We start from the raw sequence: 23079 nt of genomic DNA, 5'->3' as shown, positions 1-23079 counted from the left end.
ATGGCGCTCTCCAGCCAGTGGATAGCATTGAGACCTCTGTAGTCAATACATGGATGAAGACCCCCCTCCTTCTTGGCCCCAAGGAAGAAACCTGCCGATGCAGGGGAGGTGGATGGGCGGATGAAACCCTTTCGGGGGTTCACAGATGACTAGCCTTTTTATACTCAAAGGACTCATCCCTGCCAAATCAATGTCTGCCTAACAGCATCCCTCCTGCACTTTACCCCCCGGGCAGCTCGATCAGGCTGATCTGATGTTGGTTTCCTCTGGAGGTCAGAACCCTGCTGTCTTCCCTTTCTGACATGTGTTGTCACATCTGTCTTACAGCAGACATCCTGTCCCCTTGGCTCCGTATGTCTTGGTTCCTCAGCTCAGCTGTTTACAGCCACCACAGCCTGCGTCCCTGTTTACATCGCTAGTAGCTATAGTATAGCAGTACACAGTGTTTTGGTGCAAGCACGAGCATGGTTTACCGTGATATGGAGGGGAAGGTCAAGGCTGAACATGAACAGGGTTGGTCTGCTTCAGTTATATCTACAACACAAGAACGCAACAGGCTTCACAAAATGGCTAAAAATCCCCAAATCTATAACACTACACAACTACACAGGGTCGCCATTGTGCGTAGACATAGGCTTTATTGCCACTGTTCGGTCACTGCAGCGTCAACCTGATTGGATGGTTTCATCTCCGTGTCTTGGACCATCTGTTATGTTTGTAGTTGGGTTGTAGCTTCCAATAGAATACTGCCATTCTTTGATAATGTGGCACTCCTACATTAGGAGGATATCAAATGTAAGGCCCCGTACACACTCAGGTTGTACAACAGATCATTTAACAATCAGTTAAAAAGTAGTTGTAATACAACAGATATTTTGGTGATACAAAACTGATAACAGATATTTCTGTGACCCGTTGTATAACCGATGTGTGATGTACATCTGTTGAACAGCTCGAGTGTGTATGGGGTCTAATGCTCACGTAAACACGGTGGCATTTTGCATCATCATGATACTGTGGCTGGTGACACTTCTTCTTGAATGTCCAATATCTTGAAAACTCGATTGCTGACATGCAAAACATTTTGGGACTCTGTCAACAGTGGAAAAAAAAAAAAAAAAAAAAAATACCAAAAGATTGTTTTAGAGTGGTCTTCCCTCTAAAAATTAGATACAAATTACATATAGCCTTTACATAAGACATTAGACTTATTGTCAGTTAAACACAAAATAGTTTTGTATTCTTATTGTAAAAACACAATTCATGATGCAGATATGACTTTTAAATATACTCTCCCAACAGTCGACAATGCACCTTTGATTGAATCCCACCCTATGAGTGTGTTACAGGGTTATATAAAACATTTTTCACATACACACTCAAGTACATTCATCCATTTAACACATAACTCTCTCACCCTGTCCACAATGAAGACACAGTGACAAAGCCTTTGGATTTCCTTTTTACCAAAAAAGATCAAAATAAAGATTTGAATGGTTTAATTGAAATTTTACAGACATATGGCAGGACCAAAACAGATGGCCTGAAATATTTTAGCTGGTTTATTCTCTCAACGCAATTAGGTCCCTCCAGTCTGTGTGTGTGTGTGCTTGTGTGTATACATGTTGTGTATATGTGTCAGTGGAGGCTGCTGAGGGGAGGACGGCTCATAATAATGACTGGAATGGAGTCAATAGAATGATACCAACCACATGGAAACCACGTGTTTGCTGGTTGATGCCATTCCAACCATTATAATGAGCTGTACTCCCCTTAGCAACCTCCACTGATGTGTGTGTGTACGGACTGGATGAATGTATATATGTGCAGCAAATGAAAACATTGAAAACATTGCACACATTTGTCCGACAACAACAATAGCAGAAGCAGGTTTTGGGGAAAAAGTTGAAAATGAAATAGACAAAAGGCTGACTTAGTAAAATACATTGTCCTATTGTGGCCCATGGGCCCAGAGATTGTCCCTCCATCAGCCACGAGTTGAGACCTCTGCAAACAATGCATTAATAACTTCAATGAGAGGGAGGGGATCATATGTTCTGCTATAGTGTCCAGCCTGCTACTGAGGATCCACAGTGTTGAGGGCCAAAGCTTTGACCATGGCTCAATAATACAAACAGTGTCTTCTTCTTCTTCATGATTTTTTATTAATAAATACTGTATAGGAAATAGCTTTGACTCTCAAAATAATATAGCAATGAGAACAATTTTTTTTCTCATTTCACATTTCATTTTTGCGTTATACTCTCCACACACAATAATCTAAAATATCTACCCAGATAAGAGACGTTCAACAGCCGTGAACGTTGAAAAAACGCTGAAAAACCAGGAGATGGACAGTTTGTGTATTTGTTCGTTACAAAAAAATTGATCGAACGATATATAGTTCGATTTTGACAGCGGAAACGCAAGTAAAGGGCTTAAATGTAAAGTTTGGTCTATGAGACACTTTCTGGTCTACGACTGCACAGTGAGGAGGTGTGGCTAGAGGATGGGGTGGGGCTAGTTAACATTCATCGCTGAATATATTAATATGTAGGGAACAGGATGGGGAGAGTTGATACTACACCCATGGAACATTGAGCATGAATGTTCAGCACTCTGTCTTCTGAACACAGTACTCTGTGTACTGAACATCGAAGAAATAAAACACTGTCTCAATGTCTCTCCTCAAACGTCTTATCCATTATTGCGATGAATGATTTCTTTAAAGATGTTTACAAAAAGAGAACAGTCCTCTGTCCACTACCGAATCAGCTATTTACATGTTTAAAAAGCAAGCGTGTTATGCAGTCTCCTCTATGTACCGCAAATAGTTTTTCTTTAGCTTTGTCTTCACAGAATATACATATTTACTAAATCTTCACAGTTTATTTATCATATATTAATTGTCAATACAGTTACTGTAGTTCATTAATAATTATAGTTTATCTCCATGGTGACACCGGGGGACACTCCGCCTCATGATGTCAGGGATTTATATTTCGTGAATTGTTGACTGACAGTTGTCTTTCAAACACTGTTCTCAACTGGTAATAAATATTGTCCACTTTTTGATTGTGATTCAGTTTGCCAATTCACAGTCAGCAACCCAGAGATACACAGTTACACGTTTAAAGTTTACAGTTTTCTGGTCATTTACTTTTAATTTTCACTTGACTCTCGTTTCTCCTCCTCTTCCTTCGCCAGTGCGAGGAGGTATGGTAAGTTGGTACAGGGTCTTGAGTGGAACATGTCAGACGCAATCTCCACCTCTGCACCGAGAAACGCCACCATGATTACAATAAGCCCCAGCGTGACCATAGTGAAAATCCAGATTGTACTTTTCCACAGAAATCCTTCTAAAATGACCACCAATTCACTAGAGTCCCCATCTCTGCTACATTAGAAAATGTCCACAACGTTAGATAGTCCTTCTCTTCCCAGACAATAGTGGTGTCCGGTTAGGGTGGTGCTTGTCCTGTGTCTTTGTGGTATATGGTGGTTGTGGGTAGGTAGTTTTTTAAGGCACTTTGAAGGTTTTTGGTTTTCACGGGAGCTCGGAGGAGACCAAGGCCAGGCCGGAGCTCTGGCGGAGTGAGGGGCCCGAGTGGACCGCTTTGGGACAGTCAGGCGTCAGGACACGTCCGTTTTCCCCCACGCTGCCTGTGATCGACAGGCGTGCCTTGTTCCTCATGGCCTCTGTGAAGGTCAGCTGGGAGGTGGTGGTGGGGGGGGGGCATAAAGTGAGGGACATGGGTGGGGGAGGAAGGGTAATGAGAGAGAAAGGGAAGATCGAGACAGAGAGAGGGGAGAGGTAGTGAGAAGTGGAGAGGGAGGTAGGGAGAAGAGATGAAAATAAGACGAAGACGGGGGGAACAGATAGAGAAAGAGGGAGGGGGGAAAGAAGGAGGGGGAGGCAAAGAGTGAGCAAGGGGGAAAGAAAGAGAGAAAAAAGAGGTGAGAGAGGGACAGATAAAACATGTCAGCTCATATCGACATTGGCCATGTCCGAATACTCATACTAGCGTACTACATACCTAAACTGCATAAAATGTACTCATCGCCGCATACTATTTGTGACGTAATGTTTAGTAAAAAGTATGCAGTATGCCATGGCCGTAGCTTAATATTTTCTCGTCTTATTTCCAATCTTCAATTTGTTTTTTGTTTACTTTCAGAGAAATATCAAATCTCGAAGCTCTCCTTTTAATCCGGTTTGAATGCATTGTGGGTGTGAAATTCCTGAAAAGGTTACAACTCATTCATACTACATGAGAAGCCGAAATTAGTATGACGTCCGGGCATTTAAAGCATACTCAATTTTCTAAATGTCACATACTATAAAACTGTATTTTTTCACATACTCAAACGGCCTACTATTTAGGATGCTAGTATGGGTTTTCGGACTCTGCCACACTACAAAATGACGCTAAAAGCTCTAAGATCAGGAGTCATCATGAAGATGGGTAACTTTGGGGATGAATATCGTACAGAAACTACATCCAACGTCACACCACATAATTACAGGACATCCATCAGGGCCATTCAATAATCATTTCTTATTACGCCGCTTTATGTGTACATTTAATACACGACTTCCATTGACTACTATGGTTATTAGACAATGGATGATTCATGTGTGGGTGAGGGACCACAGGGCAGCTGACCAAGCAACAGTAAAGGGAATAAAGAGAGAGTCGAGAGAGCACCAACAGGGGACACATAACCACGTCAGACACATACTGAGACTGAGACTGTAGATCTGCAAGTCTAATATCTCTGGACCCGAGGGAAATATCTTAGAGATAGGAGTTCAAATCAATATAACTCTTAGAGGGGCAGTTATCTTCCACTTACTTTAGGCTTTAACTCCCCAATAATGTACAGTGTTATATTGCTTTATCTAGCTTTATGTGTGCATCCTCAAACTGGGATACCTGGAAAGCCTGGGAAACTACCCTGATATTCCCAGATTTCCAGAAATCCCGGTAGGAGCATTCCCAGAATCAGGGAAGAATAAGCGGGGAGGGATTCCTGCATCTGTGATTCTTATCAAATCTGGGAATTTGGAGAAAGTTTCTGGAAATTTGTAACACTCGTCAGTCAACAGCATGAGACATTGGGCTCTATTTTTGTCTGGCGCTAAGGAGACGCATGTGTCAAATGAACATTAGTTTGCAATTTCATCATGTAAATACTGCCATTTTCCAGCCCTAATGCCAGGTTTGGCAATTTACCTGCATGTCTAACGTTAAGCTTGCTTGCGCTGAGGGAGAGGGGTGGCAATATTTGAGGTGTGTCTGTAGCCCTTTACACTCGTACCCGTATATGGGTTGAAAATTGCCTGTTTGGATACGTTTAAGTACCTAAATTAGAACACCGTGGCTGTACAGTAACATGCTATACATGATGTCAGAGCTCTCGGTCTCCACTTCACAGCTCTGTATGGGTTTTGACTGACAGCCATTCTGAACTTGGGCACTGCACATGACAAGAAGTTGCCCTCATCCAACCCGCTAGTTTGCACAGTTTGTTATCTGAGTGAGAGAAATGTAAAATGTAAGGACGCGGGTGCAACTTTCACTGGGGACGCGGGGATCATGTCCCCCCCACATTCTGCATTTGCATTTTTGTCCCCCCCCCCCCCAGTTGTATCATTGCAATGTGACACAAAATCCGGCAAGGCTGTGTTTTAGGACCACACGGACACCACAGAGCGGACTGACAGGCTGTGTGAAGGCAAAGCTTCTGGAAGCCTGGCTGGACTAGCATGGGAGAGTTGAGCATAGTTCAGTGTGTATGTGTTGTGCTTTTTCACCAAGTTGTAAAGATAGCAGAAACTGGCTACTCTTTAGTTGACTGATGTAGCTGGGAAGGTAACGGCTGTTTAACTTAACAGAAAAAAACGAAACTAGTGTTTATTCACAGTGCTCAGTAGTAATGTAACTGACATGTAATGTTGTCTAATGTTTCATCCCGTCTCGGCTGAGGTGAATGAATAAGCTACGCTAGCTAGTAGCAACCACAGCCAGATCAGCTCTAGCCTCTAGTTATCTAGATCAGCTCTAGACTCTAGTTATCTAGATCAGCTCTAGCCTCTAGCAGCCAGATAGCAATATAAGGTGGCTATTATTACTATCGGACAGCTGTTGTTTGTATGGAAATGTTTTGTAGCCTTTTGTTTTGTCCCATTTCAGAACAGAAGTAAATTCACTTGGCTAGCTTTCGCCTGTTGATATACTGTTAGAGAGAGAGAGCTGGCCAAAAGTTGGCTAATGTTAGCTAGACATGAATCAAACAATGAAACCATTGGTTAAACGTTTGAAGACTGCACTGAAAAAATGTCAGAACATCAATATGAGTTTTATTGGTCAGTATGGCAATGTAACGTTATTGATCTGTCAGTTTCCCAAACTAAATCCCTACTTTTCACAGTGATACAGTAACAAACAGCTCTAACATTACAGGCTTCACTGTCATGGTAAACAGTAGTAGAGGTCAGCCAGGACCGATTTCTTCATCCCCACCTGCTGGCTTTCTGTTCGACTCCCACCCGCTACCACCAGAACTGGTCCAACTGCAGTCCCGCAGTGTTATTTTAGGCTTATGTGTGACACAGCTCACTTGGCAGCCATGGTCCCAGCACTTTTTGTGGCCTACAGCCAATATCAAATGCACAAAAAGAACTTAAGAAATAGGTTACCAGAGATTCTCACATTGCCCTTATATTGTATTACTGGGCTATATCAGCCAATATGCTAGATGTAGTTTGAAGAGAGCAGAGTTGGAGAGACTTGAACTTTCTCTTGAGCTATTTTTATAGCCTACCTTTTAGGAGTGGGAAGATTTTCAGACGGGAGAAATAAGGGTGATCAATATGTAGGCCTATTCCGAGGCAATGTAGTAAACTATAGCCTAATCATAGGCCTATTTAGGAAGTACATTTCTTTGGAAAGATAACTGCTCCGTGCTTCAACGCCCATGTATACATAGGCTATAGCCTACTACTCTATTTAATTGAGACCACATGCGCACCTGATCTCACAGGGATGGCTACTGAACTGGAAACAGCAAGAATGACGATAGCGACACTTGCTTCGTTTTGCATAGTCCTATAGGATACAGCTTCCCTTTTCGAAGGACGATTTGCAGGCAGAGACAAATAAATGGGTTATTATTGAAAATGAAAAGGTGCAATGCTCGCTCACCATAGTAGCCTAAGCTATGTGCGCATTGTGCCTTTTCAATGACGAATCCATTTTTTGATTGAACTTCGACTCACGTTGGTTGAGCCACTTCTTTCCATTATCAATATTTATATACAGACACTATAGTAAACTAACTGCCACGCGATTCTCTGCCCATGTAGTCAACCTACTCTATTTCAATGAGACCACACATACTAGGCGCACTTGAACTCTCACGCCCAACTAGGAGAGGTAGGAGACTATGAGAGCTACTGTAGTTGAAACAGTGAATTTTGAGTGTATAAATAATGCGAAAAATACGTGCTTTTAATACAATATACGTGCTTTTAATGTATGCTAACGCATACAAAGCAGAAGGATGACAGTTTCCAAATAATCTGTGGGACAACACAAATATTTTCATCCCGAAGTCATCTGTCCCACCACCCGCTCCTGCCTGCAGCAAAAAAATAAATAAAAATGAATAATGCCAACTGCAAGGCATCCTGCAGGAATGCAGCCCTCTAGTGCAGTCAGTACACAACATTTTACTCATCATGTCTAGCAGGATCAGATGGTGACAGGGGTCACAGCAGGGTCAGACAGCCAGGGAAGACCAGAGCTCAGATGAATTTTTTAACAATATCAGTGAATGATAAAAAGATGGGTAGACCTACAGTAGCTACAGGACAGCAGCTAAAGCTACAGTCTGGGATCTGGGAATAATGGTCATTTCAATTATTTAACCATTGATTCAATTCTTGGATAATATAGTGTATAAATATACACCAAGATAATTCTTTGTCATGCCTCATTTTAGGAGGACAAGATGGTGACAGGGGTCTCAGCAGGGTCAGATTTCCAAACTGTATTAAGGATTGATAGAGGAAAACCTGGTATAGTGGCTTGCAAATGTATTCATCCCCCTTGGCGTTTTTCCTATTTTGTTGCATTACAACCTGTAATTTAGATCGATTTTTATTTGGATTTCATGTAATGAACATACACAAAATAGTCCAAATTGGTGAAGTGAAATGAAAAAAAAGAAGGTGAAAAGTGGTGTGTGCATATGTATTCACCCCCTTTGCTTTGAACCCCCTAAATAAGATCTGGTGCAACCTATTACCTTCAGAAGTCACATAATTAGTTAAATAAAGTCCACCTGTGTGCATCTAAGTGTCACATGATCTGTCACACATACATATATATACACATATATATATACATATATACACATCTGTTCTGAAAGGCCCCAGAATCTGCAACACCACTAAGCAAGGGGCACCACCAAGCAAGCGGCACCATGAAGACCAAGGAGCTCTCCAAACAGGTCAGGCAGAAAGTTGTGGAGAAGTACAGATCAGGGTTGGGTTATAAAAACATATCAGAAACATTGAACATCCCACGTAGCACCATTAAATCCATTATTAAAAAATTGAAAAAATATGGCACCACAGCAAACCTGCCAAGAGAGGGCCGCCCACCAAAACTCATGGACCAGGCAAGGAGGGCATTAATCAGAGTCGCAACAAAGAGACCAAAGATAACTCTGAAGGAGATGCAAAGCTCCACAGCGGAGATTGGCGTATCTGTCAATAGGACCACTTTAAGGTGTACACTCCACAGAGCTGGGCTTTATGGAAGAGTGACCAGAAAAAAGCCTTTGCTTAAAAGAAAGAAATAAGCAAACACATTTGGTGTTTGCCAAAAGGCATGTGGGAGACTCCCCAAACATATGGAAGAAGGTCCTATGGTCAGATGAGACTAAAATTGAACTTTTTGGCCATCAAGGAATATATCTGGTGCAAACCCAACACCTCTCATCTCCCCGAGAACCCCATCCCATGTTTTTCATCCCATGTTTTTCATCGACAAGGACTGGGAAACTGGTCAGAATTGAAGGAATGATGGATGGCGCTAAATACAGGGAATTTTTTGAGGGAAACTGGGACTGAGGTTCACCTTCCAGCAGGATAATGACCCTAAGCATACTGCTAAAGCAGCACTCGAGTAGTTTAAGGGGAAACATTTAAATGCCTTGGAATGGCCTAGTCAAAGCCCAGACCTCAATCAAATTGAGAGTCTGTGGTATGACTTAAAGATTGCTGTACACCAGCGGAACCCATCCTTGAAGGAGCTGGAGCAGTTTTGCCTTGAAGAATGGGCAAGACTTCCAGTGGCTAAATGTGTCAAGCTTATATAGACATACCCCAAGAGACTTGCAGCTTTAATTGCTGAAAAAGTGGTGGGGGGGGTGATTTTTTTTTGTGTGTCTTATTTCTTGTTCGTTCCACAATAAAAAATATTTTGCATCTTCAAAGTGGTTGGCATGATGTGTAAATCAAATGATACAAACACCCTATAAAAATCAATTTTAACTCCAGGTTGTAAAGCAACAAAATAGGAAAAATGCCAAGGGGGGTGAATACTTTCGCAAGCCACTGTAGAAGCTATTGATGATAATGACTGGATACAGGTGTGTTTGAATGCCCAGTCATGTTCATATCATCTCAGACATAAATTACTGCAGTGTAAGACCATCCATAGAACATACTATACGCCAGTGAAACTGAATATCATGCACTCAGAGATGTAATTCCGCTGCTGGAGGTGTAAAACACAAAGGGGACATATATTTGCATATGTCATGTTCTTCTGAAGGCTGGCTGAAGAGTGTCTTCTTTTATCTCAGTATGTCTACATATTCTCCCTCTCCCTGTGTTTGTTTGCTTGGAAATGTTGATACCGGAGACTTATCTATAGAAATGGTGTAACAAAGCATTTATAGTGGCTAAGTAATGCATGCCATTACTTGGAAGATAGGTTATCCTTCCACAATGTCAAGTTATGTATCACTAGATTTGATTTATTACAAGATTAAGGGTATACTGGGCAACTTTCATAAGGCCTCGATGCGTTATATGGAATACAGTACGAGTCTGTATTGAAAACATGCCCAGGTGAGATACCTATTTAGGCAATCCCTAGCTGTTGGGCTGCTCAGTCGTGCCCCTAATAGTCTGCCGTCCTGTGGGTTGTCTCTCTGGCCTTGGCTTAACAGACCTAAAACCAATAATGAATGTTTCACGAAGATCCTAAAGCTGAGTGGGGTGTGTTGAGGCGCTGTAGGATGGTGGACTCCTAGAGACAGGACGGGTCGACCCAGCTATATTGTAAAAATAGTAAAAAGAGCTCTACAGTCCTAGTAGTCCAATGAGATTAATTATATGAATGATTTGTTTTTACTGTGTGTTAATGTACAGTTGAAGTCAGAAGTTTACATACACTTGGGTTGGAGTCATTTTTTAACCACTCCACAAATGTCTTGTTAACATACTATAGTTTTGGCAAGTCAGTTTGGACATCTACTTTGTGCATGACAAGTAATTTTTCAAACAACAAACTGTTTTCAAACAGACAGATTATTTCATAATTCACTGTATCACAATTCCAGTGGGTCAGAAGTTTGCATACACTAAGTTGACTGTGCCTTTAAACAGCTTGGAAAATTCCAGACAATGATGCCATGGCTTTAGAAGCTTCTGATAGGCTAATTGACATAATTTGTATTTGTGGATGTATTTCAAGGCCTTCCTTCAAACTCAGTGCCTCTTTGCTTGATATCATGGGAAAATCAAAAGAAATCAGCCAATACCTCAGAAAAAAAATTGTAGACCTCCACAAGTCTGGTTCATCCTTGAGAGCAATTTCCAAACGCCTGAAGGTACCACGTTCATCTTTACATACAATGGTACGCAAGTATAAACACCATGGGACCACGCAGCCATCATGCCACTCAGGAAAGAGACACGTTCTGTCTCCTAGAGATGAACGTACTTTGGTGCGCAAAAGTGCAAATCAATCCCAGAACAACAGCAAAGGACCTTGTGAAGATGCTGGAGGAAACAGGTACAAAAGTATCTATATCCACAGTAAAAACGAGTCCTATATCAACATAACCTGAAAGGCTGCTCAGCAAGGAAGAAGCCACTGCTCCAAAACCGCCATAAAAAAAGCCAGACTACGGATTGCAACTGCACATGGGGACAAAGATCGGGATTTTTGGAGAAATGTCCTCTCGTCTGATGAAACAAAAATAGAACTGTTTGGCCATAATGACCATTGTTATGTTTGGAGGAAAAGGAGGAGGCTTGCAAACCAAAGGACACCATCCCAACCTTGAGGCACGGGGGTGGCAGTATCATTTTGTGGGGATGATTTGCTGCAGGAGGGACTGGTGCACTTCACAAAATAGATAGCATCATGAGACAGGAGAATTACGTGGATATATTGAAGCAACATCTCAAGACATCAGTCAGGAAGTTAAAGCTTGATCTCAAATGGGTCTTCCAAAGGGACAATGACTCCAAGGATACTTCCGAAGTTGTGGAAAAATGGCTTAATAAGGACAACAAAGTCAAGGTATTGGAGTGGCCATCACAAAGCCCTGACCTCAATTTCATAGAAATGTTGTGGGCAGAACTGAAAAAGCGTGTGCAAACAAGGAGGCCTACAAACCTGACTCAGTTACAACAGCTCTGTCAGGAGGAATTTTTTGCTTAATTTTTGTTCCAAATAGAGTCTGCATATTGGGTTGTGCAAAAACGCAGGAAATTAGCTTTACATGCCACAAAAAAATTATTCGGGGAGTACCCCCAGCCAGGTTATGTCCCCACCACTTATGAAACCAAAGTGACACCCCTGTATTTTGAAAGATGAGAAGTTTTTAAAGATTTTAACAATAATAAATATCGCTTTGATGTCACAAGCCAAACCCCCATTATTCCAAATGTGCACTTCACATTTCCATATTATAAATCTCATGTAATATACAGGGTCAATGTTTATGATCACTATGTTGATTGTACATTAACAAGATGGCATGGCGTTATTCCCTGGGTTGTCTTGAACATAATGAGCCCGTGTTTGTTGTATTGTGAAGAAGATTAGCCTTGGACCACATCTGAAGACACTCATTACTCCATTCTATGCGCTCCAAAATTACTGTCTACTTCTCTGAATTGCCTAGTGAAAGCTTAACACTGTACGATCATATTTTATAATTTAGCTAGTGATGTTGGCAATAGAACAAGCTTTCAAATTATGCCCACTTGACCCAGATTGTGATTTATAATGGACAGTTTTTGGATTGCGTAAACAAGCACAGTAGTGGTGTAAAGGCAAGGGTGCAGGGCTGTGTTCCAAAGACAACAACTACAAGTTTGCTTGCTCTAGTTCCTCAGCTGGGAGAGGTCCATAAAGCACCTTATAGTTGAAGACTCTTCCTTTAGTCATAAAAGGGCATTGAAATGACTTAGGAACTGTGCACACTTTGGAGAGGTGTGTGGCCACTTGGAAACTCTAGTTAGACCACTCACTCAAACCCTTGCCAGGTTTTTTTCTTAAGTTGCACCTACCCCAAATGTTTCAAGAATATTCTTATCACGTTACTGAATGTATCCAGAGTATTTTCAGATTTTGTTGTCAACAAATGCGGTGAAAAGTACAGTAAATGTAAAAGGCACATAAAATCAACAGCGTTTGGATTTAGTCCTGTGTCAGGAAAAATGTTGTGTTCTCACCTTTAGTCTAACATTTTCCCATAATCTCCAAATTGTACACTTTTAATTGCTACCATGGTTATGCATATGCTTTCCATATTTTTCCTGGAAGAAACATTTCAATGTAGCCCTATCCATATATGCCAGTTTCCACAAGAGTAAAGGGTTAAAAACAAGTGCAAAAGTGACAATTTCATGCAGCTCTAATGGGTAGTTTTAAGACCTATAAAAAGCTGTTCTTAATGGTAAATCAGTTGATAATGGCATGGATTTTGAGAGTGGAAGCGCAGCCTATCTAGCCATGACTCACAGTGCCCATGGAAGAAAAGATGTGCCTTTTGTGCCGGTGAATCTCGTATTAGAAATATAAGAAACGATTGGCTCCCCGCATTTTGTTGAATTTGATTAAAAACCAAGCATAACCTACCTTCCTCTTGGTCAAGGCTGGTTAAGCAGCATCGTTTTTCTTTAACCCTAATGCTTTTTCATTGTTCACAATTTACATACCTGCATTTTGTTTGTTCAAGAAGGTTACCCATCCCCATTTTCATAGAGTGCCCCTCGTCCGAAAACCAAAGACAAGCTCCTCTAAACTATTGTATTAATTTGTCCTATAATGCCATATCAAAGGCCGCAAACATATTTAACGAACTAGGCTAAAAGGGACTAACATTTGAATTGGAGTTGATGACAATGCAACACACAAAAGACCATAAATACACAACTTGAAGCAACCACATATGGAGCCTGTTCTAATTGGTAAGTGAGGGGCCAAGCCTTGAAAGACCTACAACTAGTCTATTCATCAAAATCCAGGCTTTTGCCACCACCACCTACTGTGTCCATTATTCATTTGTGAAAATAGCAAAAATATTTCTGGCACAACCCCGAACCTATAACGCTAACGCCAGCGCTAAGATTTACCATTGTGTTTGGTTTGTTAAAATAGAGCCCATTGTCTGCAGCCAAACAGACAAAAGCGGCTGCGGCCATATTAAAGCCCCCACTGGGAAGCCAGGAGACAGACAAGGACGTCACATGACCACAAACAAGCTAATCACAAAGCAGAAGAATTAGAGGAAGCATTGCCACACAGTCAATCAGCAGCAAGGCAAGCTAGCTAGTGGCCAATAAGGGAGGTTCAACTTACAGTACCATAGAAGGGGGGCCTAGAGGGGTGGGTGGGGGATGGAAGGGGCTATTCCTGTACCAGCATTATATCTTAACATCCCCATTGCTTCCGTAACCGTCGAAAACCTCACTACACGTGGCTAAGTTTTGGGTGCTTGGGGAAGGGCTGGGGCTGTGGCCGGGACTATAGCCAGGACTGTAGCCTGGACTGTGACTGGGTTGAGGGCTTGTTCTGGGGTTGGAGCAGCTGGGGTGGGGGCTGCTAGGGGTTAGGTGGTGGGGGAGGTGGTGGTGGTTTGGGTGGTGGTGTTCAGACGTCGGTGCCTCCACCTTCATTCGCTTGGCCTCGTTCCGGGACTTGTAGCAGAACTCAATGAGGGCCACCAGCATGGCCAGGCCCAGGCCCCCACGAGGATATAGAAGACCCCCGCCACGTTGCTCAACGACAGGGCCTGAGACGACTTGTCCTGGGGCGGTTGGAGGAGAGACACAGGGCAGACAGGCAATCAGAGACGTGGCTGTGGTGGGGGGCTGAGAACACACACACATGCAAACATACTCACATTCCTACTCATATATACAGTGCCTTCGGAAAGTATTCAGATCCCTTGACTTTTTCCACATTTTGTTACGTTACAGCCTTATTCTAAAATTGATTAAATAAAACAATTTCCTCAGCAATCTATACACAACACCCCATAATGAAAATGTGAATACAGGTTTCTATAAATGTTTGCAAATTTATAAAAAACAAAACCAGATATACCTTATTTACATAACTATTCAGACCCTTTGCTATGAGACTCGAAATTGAGCTCTGACCGAGCTCTAGAGTTCCTCTGTGGAGATGGGATAACCTTCCAGAAATACAAGCATTTCTGCAGCACTCCACCAATTAGGACTTTATGGAAGAGTGGCAAGACGGAAGCCACTTCTCAGTAAAAGGCACTTATCAGTAAAAGGCGCGACAGCCTGCCAAAAGGCCCCTAAAGTACTCTCAGGCCATAAGAAACAAGATTCAACTGGTCTGATGAAACCAAGATTGAACACGTCTGGAGGAAACCTGGCACCATCCCTCCGGTGAAGCGTGGTGGTGGCAGCATCATGCTGTGGGGATATTTTTCAGTGGCAGGAACTGGGAGACTAGTCAGGATCGAGGCTAAGATGAACGGAGCAAAGTAGAGGTCCTTGATGAAAACCTGCTCCAGAGCGCTCAGGACCTCAGACTGGGGCAAAGGTTCACCTTCCAACAGGACAATGACCCCAAGCACACAGCCAAGGCAATGCAGGAGTGTTTCAGGACAAGTCTCGGAATGTCCTTGAGTGGCCCAGCCAGAGCCCAGACTTGAATCTCTGGAGAGACCTGAAATTAGCTGCGCAGCGACGCTCCCCATCCAACCTGACAGAGCTTGAGAGGATCTGCAAAGAAGAATGGGATAAACTCCCCAAATACAGGTGTGCTAAGCTTGTAGCTTCATACCCAAGAAGACTCAAGGCTGTAATTGCTGCCAAAGGTGATTCAACAAAATACTGAGTGTAGGGTCTGTATACTTACATAAATCTGATATTTCAGTATTATTTTTTTTATAAATTGGAAAAAAAAATCTAAACTGTTTCTGGGGTATTGTGGGGTATTGTGTGTAGGTTGTTGAAGGAAAATAATGATTTAATCAATTTTAGAATAAGGCTAACAAAATGTGAAAAATGTCAAGTGGTCTGAATACTTTCCGAATTCACTGCACCAGGCAATTATATTACACATTACAACACACGTGCACAAATACATAGTTGACTAATCTAAAACACACACAAACACACTTTGCCAAACTCACACACACATATATATATATACACTTTCCAGTTCAGACCTGCTCTTGCTTTCAGCTCTGTGGCTACTGCTACAGCTGATATCACCATGATGTTCCCATGCCAACCAATCTAATGATGTCTTGATAAAGTGTGACTATGACATTTTTTACAGCAATTAAGGAGGAAAACAATTATTCTAAATTCACTAGCTGCCTAAATGACTCAGTTAAAAATGTCCTTGGTCTCCACTCTCAAGTAGCTCCCTAGCCCTCTGTTATCTCTGCTTATAGTCATTGTGTAATTAGACGCTGTGATTTAAGACAAAGGGTGCAGCTCTTTCACGTTTCTTCTATCCCACTTTTCAGGTTAGTCGCCTGCTCCTAAAGGGGAGGCTTCCTTGTCAAAAGGAATCTGTTGAGGTTTGAGATTTTACGAAATGCTGCCTTGCATCTTATCTACTGCTGATTGGAGTGTGGGAGAGTACTTTCAAAGATCTACTTTTTAATTATACATGACAAGGAAATGCACTTGACAAGTACTTTTGACCCTAAGGTGTTTACATGCTGCTTTGTTGAGGCAGGAGTTCTCTTTACATGATTGAGTATTGCCCAATGGATAAACTTACTAGAACCAATCTAGAGTGGGCTAGAATGACTGGCATACTATTCATAGAAATATAATAGAGTTTACCAGTCAAGGTAAGAGGTTCCATGCCTGTTCCACTCATTCTACTTCTATGATACTAATAATCTACCGTGACATTACAACTGCACAACTTTAATACGTGCACTGCTAAGTGCACTACTAAGTATACACTACTAAGTGTGGCACAGATACAGGTGACAACCATATCAATGTGATCCTGCAGGTCTCACCATTTCATACATTGCTGTGCTGCTGCTACCACTGAATTGTGAGCATGCCTTCTAGTGGGATGTATTGTATCCCTCAGGCTACACCTTAAGTCTCTCTCTGTCCTATCTTTGTGTGTGTATGTGTGTGTGTCAGCCAGCCTGCCTGCTCTCCTGCCTCCCTATCCGTCTGCCTGGCTACCTGCCTGCCTCTCTATCTGCCTGTGTCTGTCTGTCTGCCTTCCTACCTGCCTTTCTACCTGCCTGCCTCCATGCTTGTCTGCCTATCTTCCTATCTGTCTGTTTGCGGTGGGGTTCATCAGTGTGACAGAACAGTCAGTGAGGAGGTGTGGTCCCAGGACTTGCAGGAGACTGACCTTACTTCCTGAGGCCGTGGGTCCACACTCGCCCTTATCGTACCACCATTTGTTTTTCAGCTTGTCTAAGACGCCTGATTCACTCAGTTTCAACACGGCTAGGTTTACTGGAGTTCTTCGAAACCGCACGTGTGAGGTCGAGGGGTCGGGGAGGGGTCAGGGGGGGAAATAACATAAATAACATCATAGGACATGTTATTTTATGTTATTCAGTCAAAAATGTAAAGAGCCCATACAGAGCACTTAACAGCTGAAAGTGACGGAGACAGGGGCCCCATTGGTTTACATGTCTCTATGCTCGTGGTAGTGGAGAGGGGGCTAGGGGGTTGGTTTATGGGTGCCTGAGGGGCTGAGCACTACAGAAATATACATGGGGCCCCCACTGCATCGCTTTCTGGAACGGGCACATACTGCCGAGGCCTATCTCACAACAACCAATCAGAGGCTATTACTGTGAAGCTACAACTATTGGCAGAATTTTGTACCAAAGTCAACAACAATAAAAATAAAAAACAGAATTAAAAATATATATATTTATCCGTTTTTTAAACTATGGAAGTCATATTGAGATGTACATCTCTTTTTCAAGTGAGCCCCGTGAAGGACAACTTCACATTTCGCCATAAGATGCTGTACATTTATGCACAATGTAGTGTTTAGTGGGACTCCACAATGTGACTGACTTCAAGGTATCTTCAAAAATGATTCACTTAAGCTTTCGGTTACAAATAGGTGAACAATATTAACATCTACCAAAAGCGAATATTTGTGGTTTGACAGTAATCGCTCTCAACTCGTCCAGAACTATAGTATGTGCCACTGTGGCACGTCACAACGCCACTGTTGGTCACACGATGGGTGTCGCCCCGGCAGATGCACCTGTTACCACGAGAACAGTTTTACCCAATCGGCATGGGGCTGACACAAGGATGGCTAACCTTCTCGCCACCTCCGCCGCTGCCACACTCTCCCTTGTCGTACCACCACTTGTTTTTCAATTTGTCCAACAGGCCTTGTTCATTCAGTTTTAACACTGCCAGGTTAACTGCGCTTCTTGAAAATGATAAAACATATTTGGGTGAGTGAAGGTGAGTCGATAGCATCCAATTGGGGATAGGAGGGGGAAAGGGGGGATTATAAAGGGGGGACAAGGGTGGAAATAGAGGTGTGTTAATGCTCTATCTGTAACAATAAACCCTCACTCCCTCTCCCACCCTCCCTCTATACACAAACAGGTGAACAATAACTTCCACTTAAGACACTTTGAGACTGTATCATTTTGACTTAAGTGGAAGTTAGTATTTGCCTCAAAGATAGGACCCTCATTTACAGAACGGACAAACCTCTCGTTGGGACTTGGTTCACTTCAAAGTTTGATCCAAGGAAACTAAATTGAAGTAAATGAAACTTAAATCTCTATTTGTTTCCTTGGTTGTATCCCTGTGGCCTTTGTTTTTCTGTACATTACCTGATTGATGGTTAAACTCCATTACACATATTGTGTGTCCAAAATAGCACCCTATTCCCTATCTAGTGCCCATAGGGAAAAGATTGTGTAGTAACATAATTTTGATATATATTTTGATTCAGAGGAGTAAAACTTGCATCAAGAGAGATTTGTCCACGTGCATTCAGTGCATTTCAACTGTACTTTTCAGGAATATCAGGTACACATTGACAATGAGAGACAGAAATGTAGCTTAACTGACAGCAACATTATTAAAATAAATATTTCAGTAAAAGCTGATGAGAAAAAAGAAAAATGTGATTAAACGTCACCTTGTTTAACCTTTTAGGGTCACTTTAGGGTTAATGCCTTGTGAAATAGCTGCTTAGTCTGACATAGCCGCTCTGCATGCTGATTTGTGAGTTTCCATGGTGACAACCACAGAAGTGACTGACAGAAGATAGTGGGCGGGTTCCTCTGCCCAGGCATTGCTGATGCATGCCCGATCTTACAATGCCTGGATAGCAATGTTCCCTCTAAACTGTGCGAGTATGTGGCCACGCACTTCCTCCAGGACTGCAGCGGAGAGACACAAGAGACTGAACTTCACTGAGTTCGCCCCATTAGTTCGCACGATATAGATCAACGTTTTTTCTGTGATCGAATCAACATTATATCAGCCCCTTTTCAATGCAACAAAACAAAACAAATCTAACTTTGTAAGAACGAGTCTGTGATTTTGTTGTAGACAGAGCCACCCGTGAGTGAATGTGCTCTTCAGATCAGTTCAGATCAGAGCACAGGGCCACGCCTGTGCACATTTGTTCATATTCTTTGCTAGTTAGCGAGTTATTAGCAGAGTTATAAATAAGTATAGGTCAGCAATGGGGAGTTACTGCTTCCTACATGAGCACAAAATGTGTAGGCTACATTTCAATCTGTGTTTGAAAAGCTAGTCAGGTAAAAAACGTACAGTATGTCTTAATTAAAGGGGCAGTGATGTATTTTGAGACAGGTTGGAATATGTAAATAAGCCCACAGGCAGAGGGGTAGCCTACATTGTCTAATTCTCTGTATGATAATGATAATACATTTTATTTTGTATTATTATACAACACAAGACAATGCAATGTACAGTCACCTATTTGGCCCACAGTCTTACAGACCAAGTAAAAAAATCATGAATTAATGTCATGCCCTTCATAATGTAAAAACGTCTTTAAAAGTCTCATGCAATAGGCCTGCATTGAACACCACATAGAGGCTACTGTAGGCAACATCAAAGAAATCAAAAGCTATTTCCACGTGAAAATATTATGGGATTCGCTCCATTGGTTTTGTTGGTAGGCCTACATTATGCTCAAATAGCCAATAGGCTACTGTCTAAAACTGTAAGGGTAACGTCTCAGTGTTCGGAAGTTCCACAACATTTTCGCTCACAAGACCTAACAGTTGCTCAGTGCCCCAAAGAATTTGGGGGAACATTGATGGATCGGTATTTTAAAGTATCAGCGAACCACATCGTATGTTAGAGCAATCTGTCTGTTGATGACGTGACACGCAATCATTGGTTGATGCATGCAACGTCCGAGCCGGGGGAACGCGACTGATAATTTAACCAAATAAAAATGGCCGCCATCTGGAACTACTGTGATCTGTCAGTGACTCCTCTTGCTGAAAACAGTCGGTAAATCCAGTACCAGTCGTTGTTTACATTGCAAACCCATGTCGTTGCCTTCTAGAGAAGCTCGTCAGTGGAATTTACAGGATTGGAGTTGGATTCAGATGAGTTTAGTGGCAATAGTGTGTGTGTGTGTGCGCATATGTTCCAAGCAAAGTGCAGCCCACCTCAGTATTCCCCACTTTCCAGCCATTATTTTCCTGTTTTTGTGGGGTGTTAGTTCACTTGTCACATAATTGTTGCTAGATGAATTTATTTAAAAAGAAAACCAATGCACAGTCTCTTGCTTGTACAAAGCACATGTTCCTGTTGATGTTATGATGGCTGAAACACACTGCTATAATCCAGTGGATTTATATCTGGGTAAATCCTAATAGCGTTGAGTATCTCACTCCATTATGCAGCTGTTATATTTATCAGAACCGTGTTTATGACCTTTTATCAAGCCTGACAACCGTTGGTACTGTGCGCACACACAGACACACACACACTCAATCTAGGCTTGATTACATTTTTCAATTCCTTTCAGTATGAGCTTGCTCCCATTCTTTTGATAGATGAGAGTTTCTAGTTTTGGCGAAGTGAAACTAACTCCCCGTGGTGAGTGGGGAATGATATTGTATTTTTCGGCAGGCCTGTAAATTCCACTGTGTATAAATCAGCTCTAGAGTCCAGCCAAGTCAGACAGGACTGAGCATTCACATCACTGATATCCCACCATCTCATATGAAACTTACTATGTTGCATCCCAAATAGCACTCTATTGCCTATGTAATGCAGTTATGGTTGCAACATTCCGGTAATTTTCCCCAAATTCCCAGGTTTTCCAGAAATTCCAGTTCGTGATATTCACAGATTCCAGGGGGGAATAAGCAGGAATTCCAGGAATTTGGGGAAAGTTAACAGAATTCTGCAACATTGGTCATAGTAATACTTTAGAATAATATTAAGGCGTATCAACATGCTGTTTTGACTCCTACTGGCACACCAACATAAAGCTGCACAAACATTACCTGGCAACAAGGAAGTAGAGCTGCAACAACACCAACTGTTGCCATGACCGCATGCCACGCCACACCAAACACAAATGTAAAAGCCACTACACCTATACCTTCATGAACATGAAAAAATTGTCCCAAACCAAACTCACCATAACTCAAACTTAACAAAAAAAGAAGTGTTAGATGAGCGTTATATGAGCGTTACTATACATATTCAGGCAGCACGCCAGGGAAGGTGGAATAACATAACAACACGCACAGCTTGGACATATTGTTATACCACTCCACCCACCTTAACAGTGAACCCTTGGGGGTGGCCACTCCGTATCCTTTGGAGTCCAGGTTTCCGCCAACCTTCATGGTGTCGCAGGGCTTCCGCTGTTCCGTGTACTCATTCATGGTTGACTCCAATAGGAAAGCGTACTTCCCTTTGCTCTTCCGCACACGTACAACCCCCTCCTGGGTGTTCTTGGTAAACACAGTCGGTTCGGCCGACTTCATGTAGCCCCACATCTTCTCGTAGACTGCGATCTTTGACCTCTGTGGTTGGTTTGGGGCAGATCAGGGGAGGGGTGGAGGAGGGTGGAGAGAGCATAGAAAGAGCACAGCCAAGTAGAGACGAGGACATGGAGGGGTTAACGTATAGTACAGAGTTACTGGTGGAGGAGCGAGTGTCGACTGAAAACAGTTACTGTAAAAACTCCTCCCTGAGTGAACGAGTTGAATGATCTGACCAGTATGGTGTCATGCGTGTGTTTGTGTGTGTCAGAGCTGATCAGTCCAGTACTACTTACCCTGAATTCTCATACTATATTTTTCTTTCTAGTAGCTGGGTCGTTCCACCAATTCGGAGCCTTTTCAGAAGTGTAACTTGGTCAAAAGAAACTTTCTGTCATAAAGAGCACATGTTCAACTTCATAACAAAAACATGTTTCCCCATCTCAAGACGGTAGCCCTTAACATTCGTACCCACGTACGGGTTGAACATTTCCGGTTTGGGCACTAATAAGTGGCTGTACAGTAACATGCTGTACATGAAGTCAGAGCTCTGGCTCTGCATTTCACAGCGCCTTATTGGTTTTGACTGACAACTGTTCCGAACTTGAGCACAGCGCGTGACAAGAAGATTACCCTGTCCTTCCCGGGAAAATTGCACATTTGTTGTTGTCTGAGTGAGGGAAATGCTGTACATGAAGATGACTCAATGTATTTTGAAAGATGAGATGTTGAGGATTATAATCAGTACAGCTTTGATGTCATACGATCGTACAGTGTTAGGCTTTCACAAGGCAATTCAAAGAAGCGGATGGTAATTTTGGTGCTGCATAGGAAGGAGGCATGAGTGCATTCAGGTGCGTGTGCATTCTTCGCTATAAACAAACACTGGCTCATTCTGTTCAGAACAACCCAGGGTATGATGCCATGTCATCTTGCATGTCATACAAGCAAGCCAAACACCCGTGAGTCCAAATGTGCACTTCACATTTCCCATATCATAAAACTCACGTCGTATACAGTGTCAACGTTTATGATCTGTGTTTGGTGTACAGTTACAAGATGACATGGCGCCGTAACCTGGGTTGTTCTGAACAGATTGAGCCTATGTTTGTTTATAGAGAAGAACATTTGCAGGGCACATGCATCTGAATGCACTCATGCTACCCTTCTATGCGGCACCAAAATTACCATCAGTTTCTTTGAATTGCCTTGTGAAAGCCTAACACTGAAAGATTGTATTTAATAACTTAGCTAGTCACGTTGGCAATAGAACAAGCACTCAAATCATGCCCACCTGACCCAGAATGCGATTTATAATGTACCGTTTTTTAAATTGCGTAAACAATACCAGTAATTGTGTGACGTTGGGAATGCAGGGTTGCATTCCAAATGAAACAACTACAAGTGTGCTGGCTCTAATTCCTCCATGGCACAGCTAGGAGAGTTCAAAAAAAGTACCTTCTAGTTGAAGAACTGTGGAGACATTTATAAAACATTTCTAGCCTGTCTATCTGGGTAAGAGGGTTGACGTGTTAT

General features: G+C 42.3%; 1 protein-coding gene across 1 annotated transcript in view; it reads right to left on the bottom strand.

Annotated features, from left to right (window-relative positions):
• Positions 1 to 1449: 1449 nt before the first annotated feature.
• Positions 1450 to 23079, bottom strand: part of LOC115105337 (glutamate receptor 4) — a 172391-nt gene continuing 150761 nt past the window's right edge. Inside the window, 5 exon segments of the mRNA XM_029627267.2 lie at positions 1450 to 3712; positions 14210 to 14289; positions 14292 to 14346; positions 16917 to 17031; positions 21338 to 21585. Coding sequence (XP_029483127.2) covers positions 3548 to 3712; positions 14210 to 14289; positions 14292 to 14346; positions 16917 to 17031; positions 21338 to 21585 — 663 coding nt within the window. The 3' untranslated portion in view covers positions 1450 to 3547.

Source organism: Oncorhynchus nerka, linkage group LG22, assembly GCF_034236695.1.
Source record: "Oncorhynchus nerka isolate Pitt River linkage group LG22, Oner_Uvic_2.0, whole genome shotgun sequence".
NCBI lineage: Eukaryota > Metazoa > Chordata > Actinopteri > Salmoniformes > Salmonidae > Oncorhynchus > Oncorhynchus nerka.
Note: the sequence above shows the minus strand (reverse complement) of the source record. Positions and strands in the feature narration are given on the sequence as shown.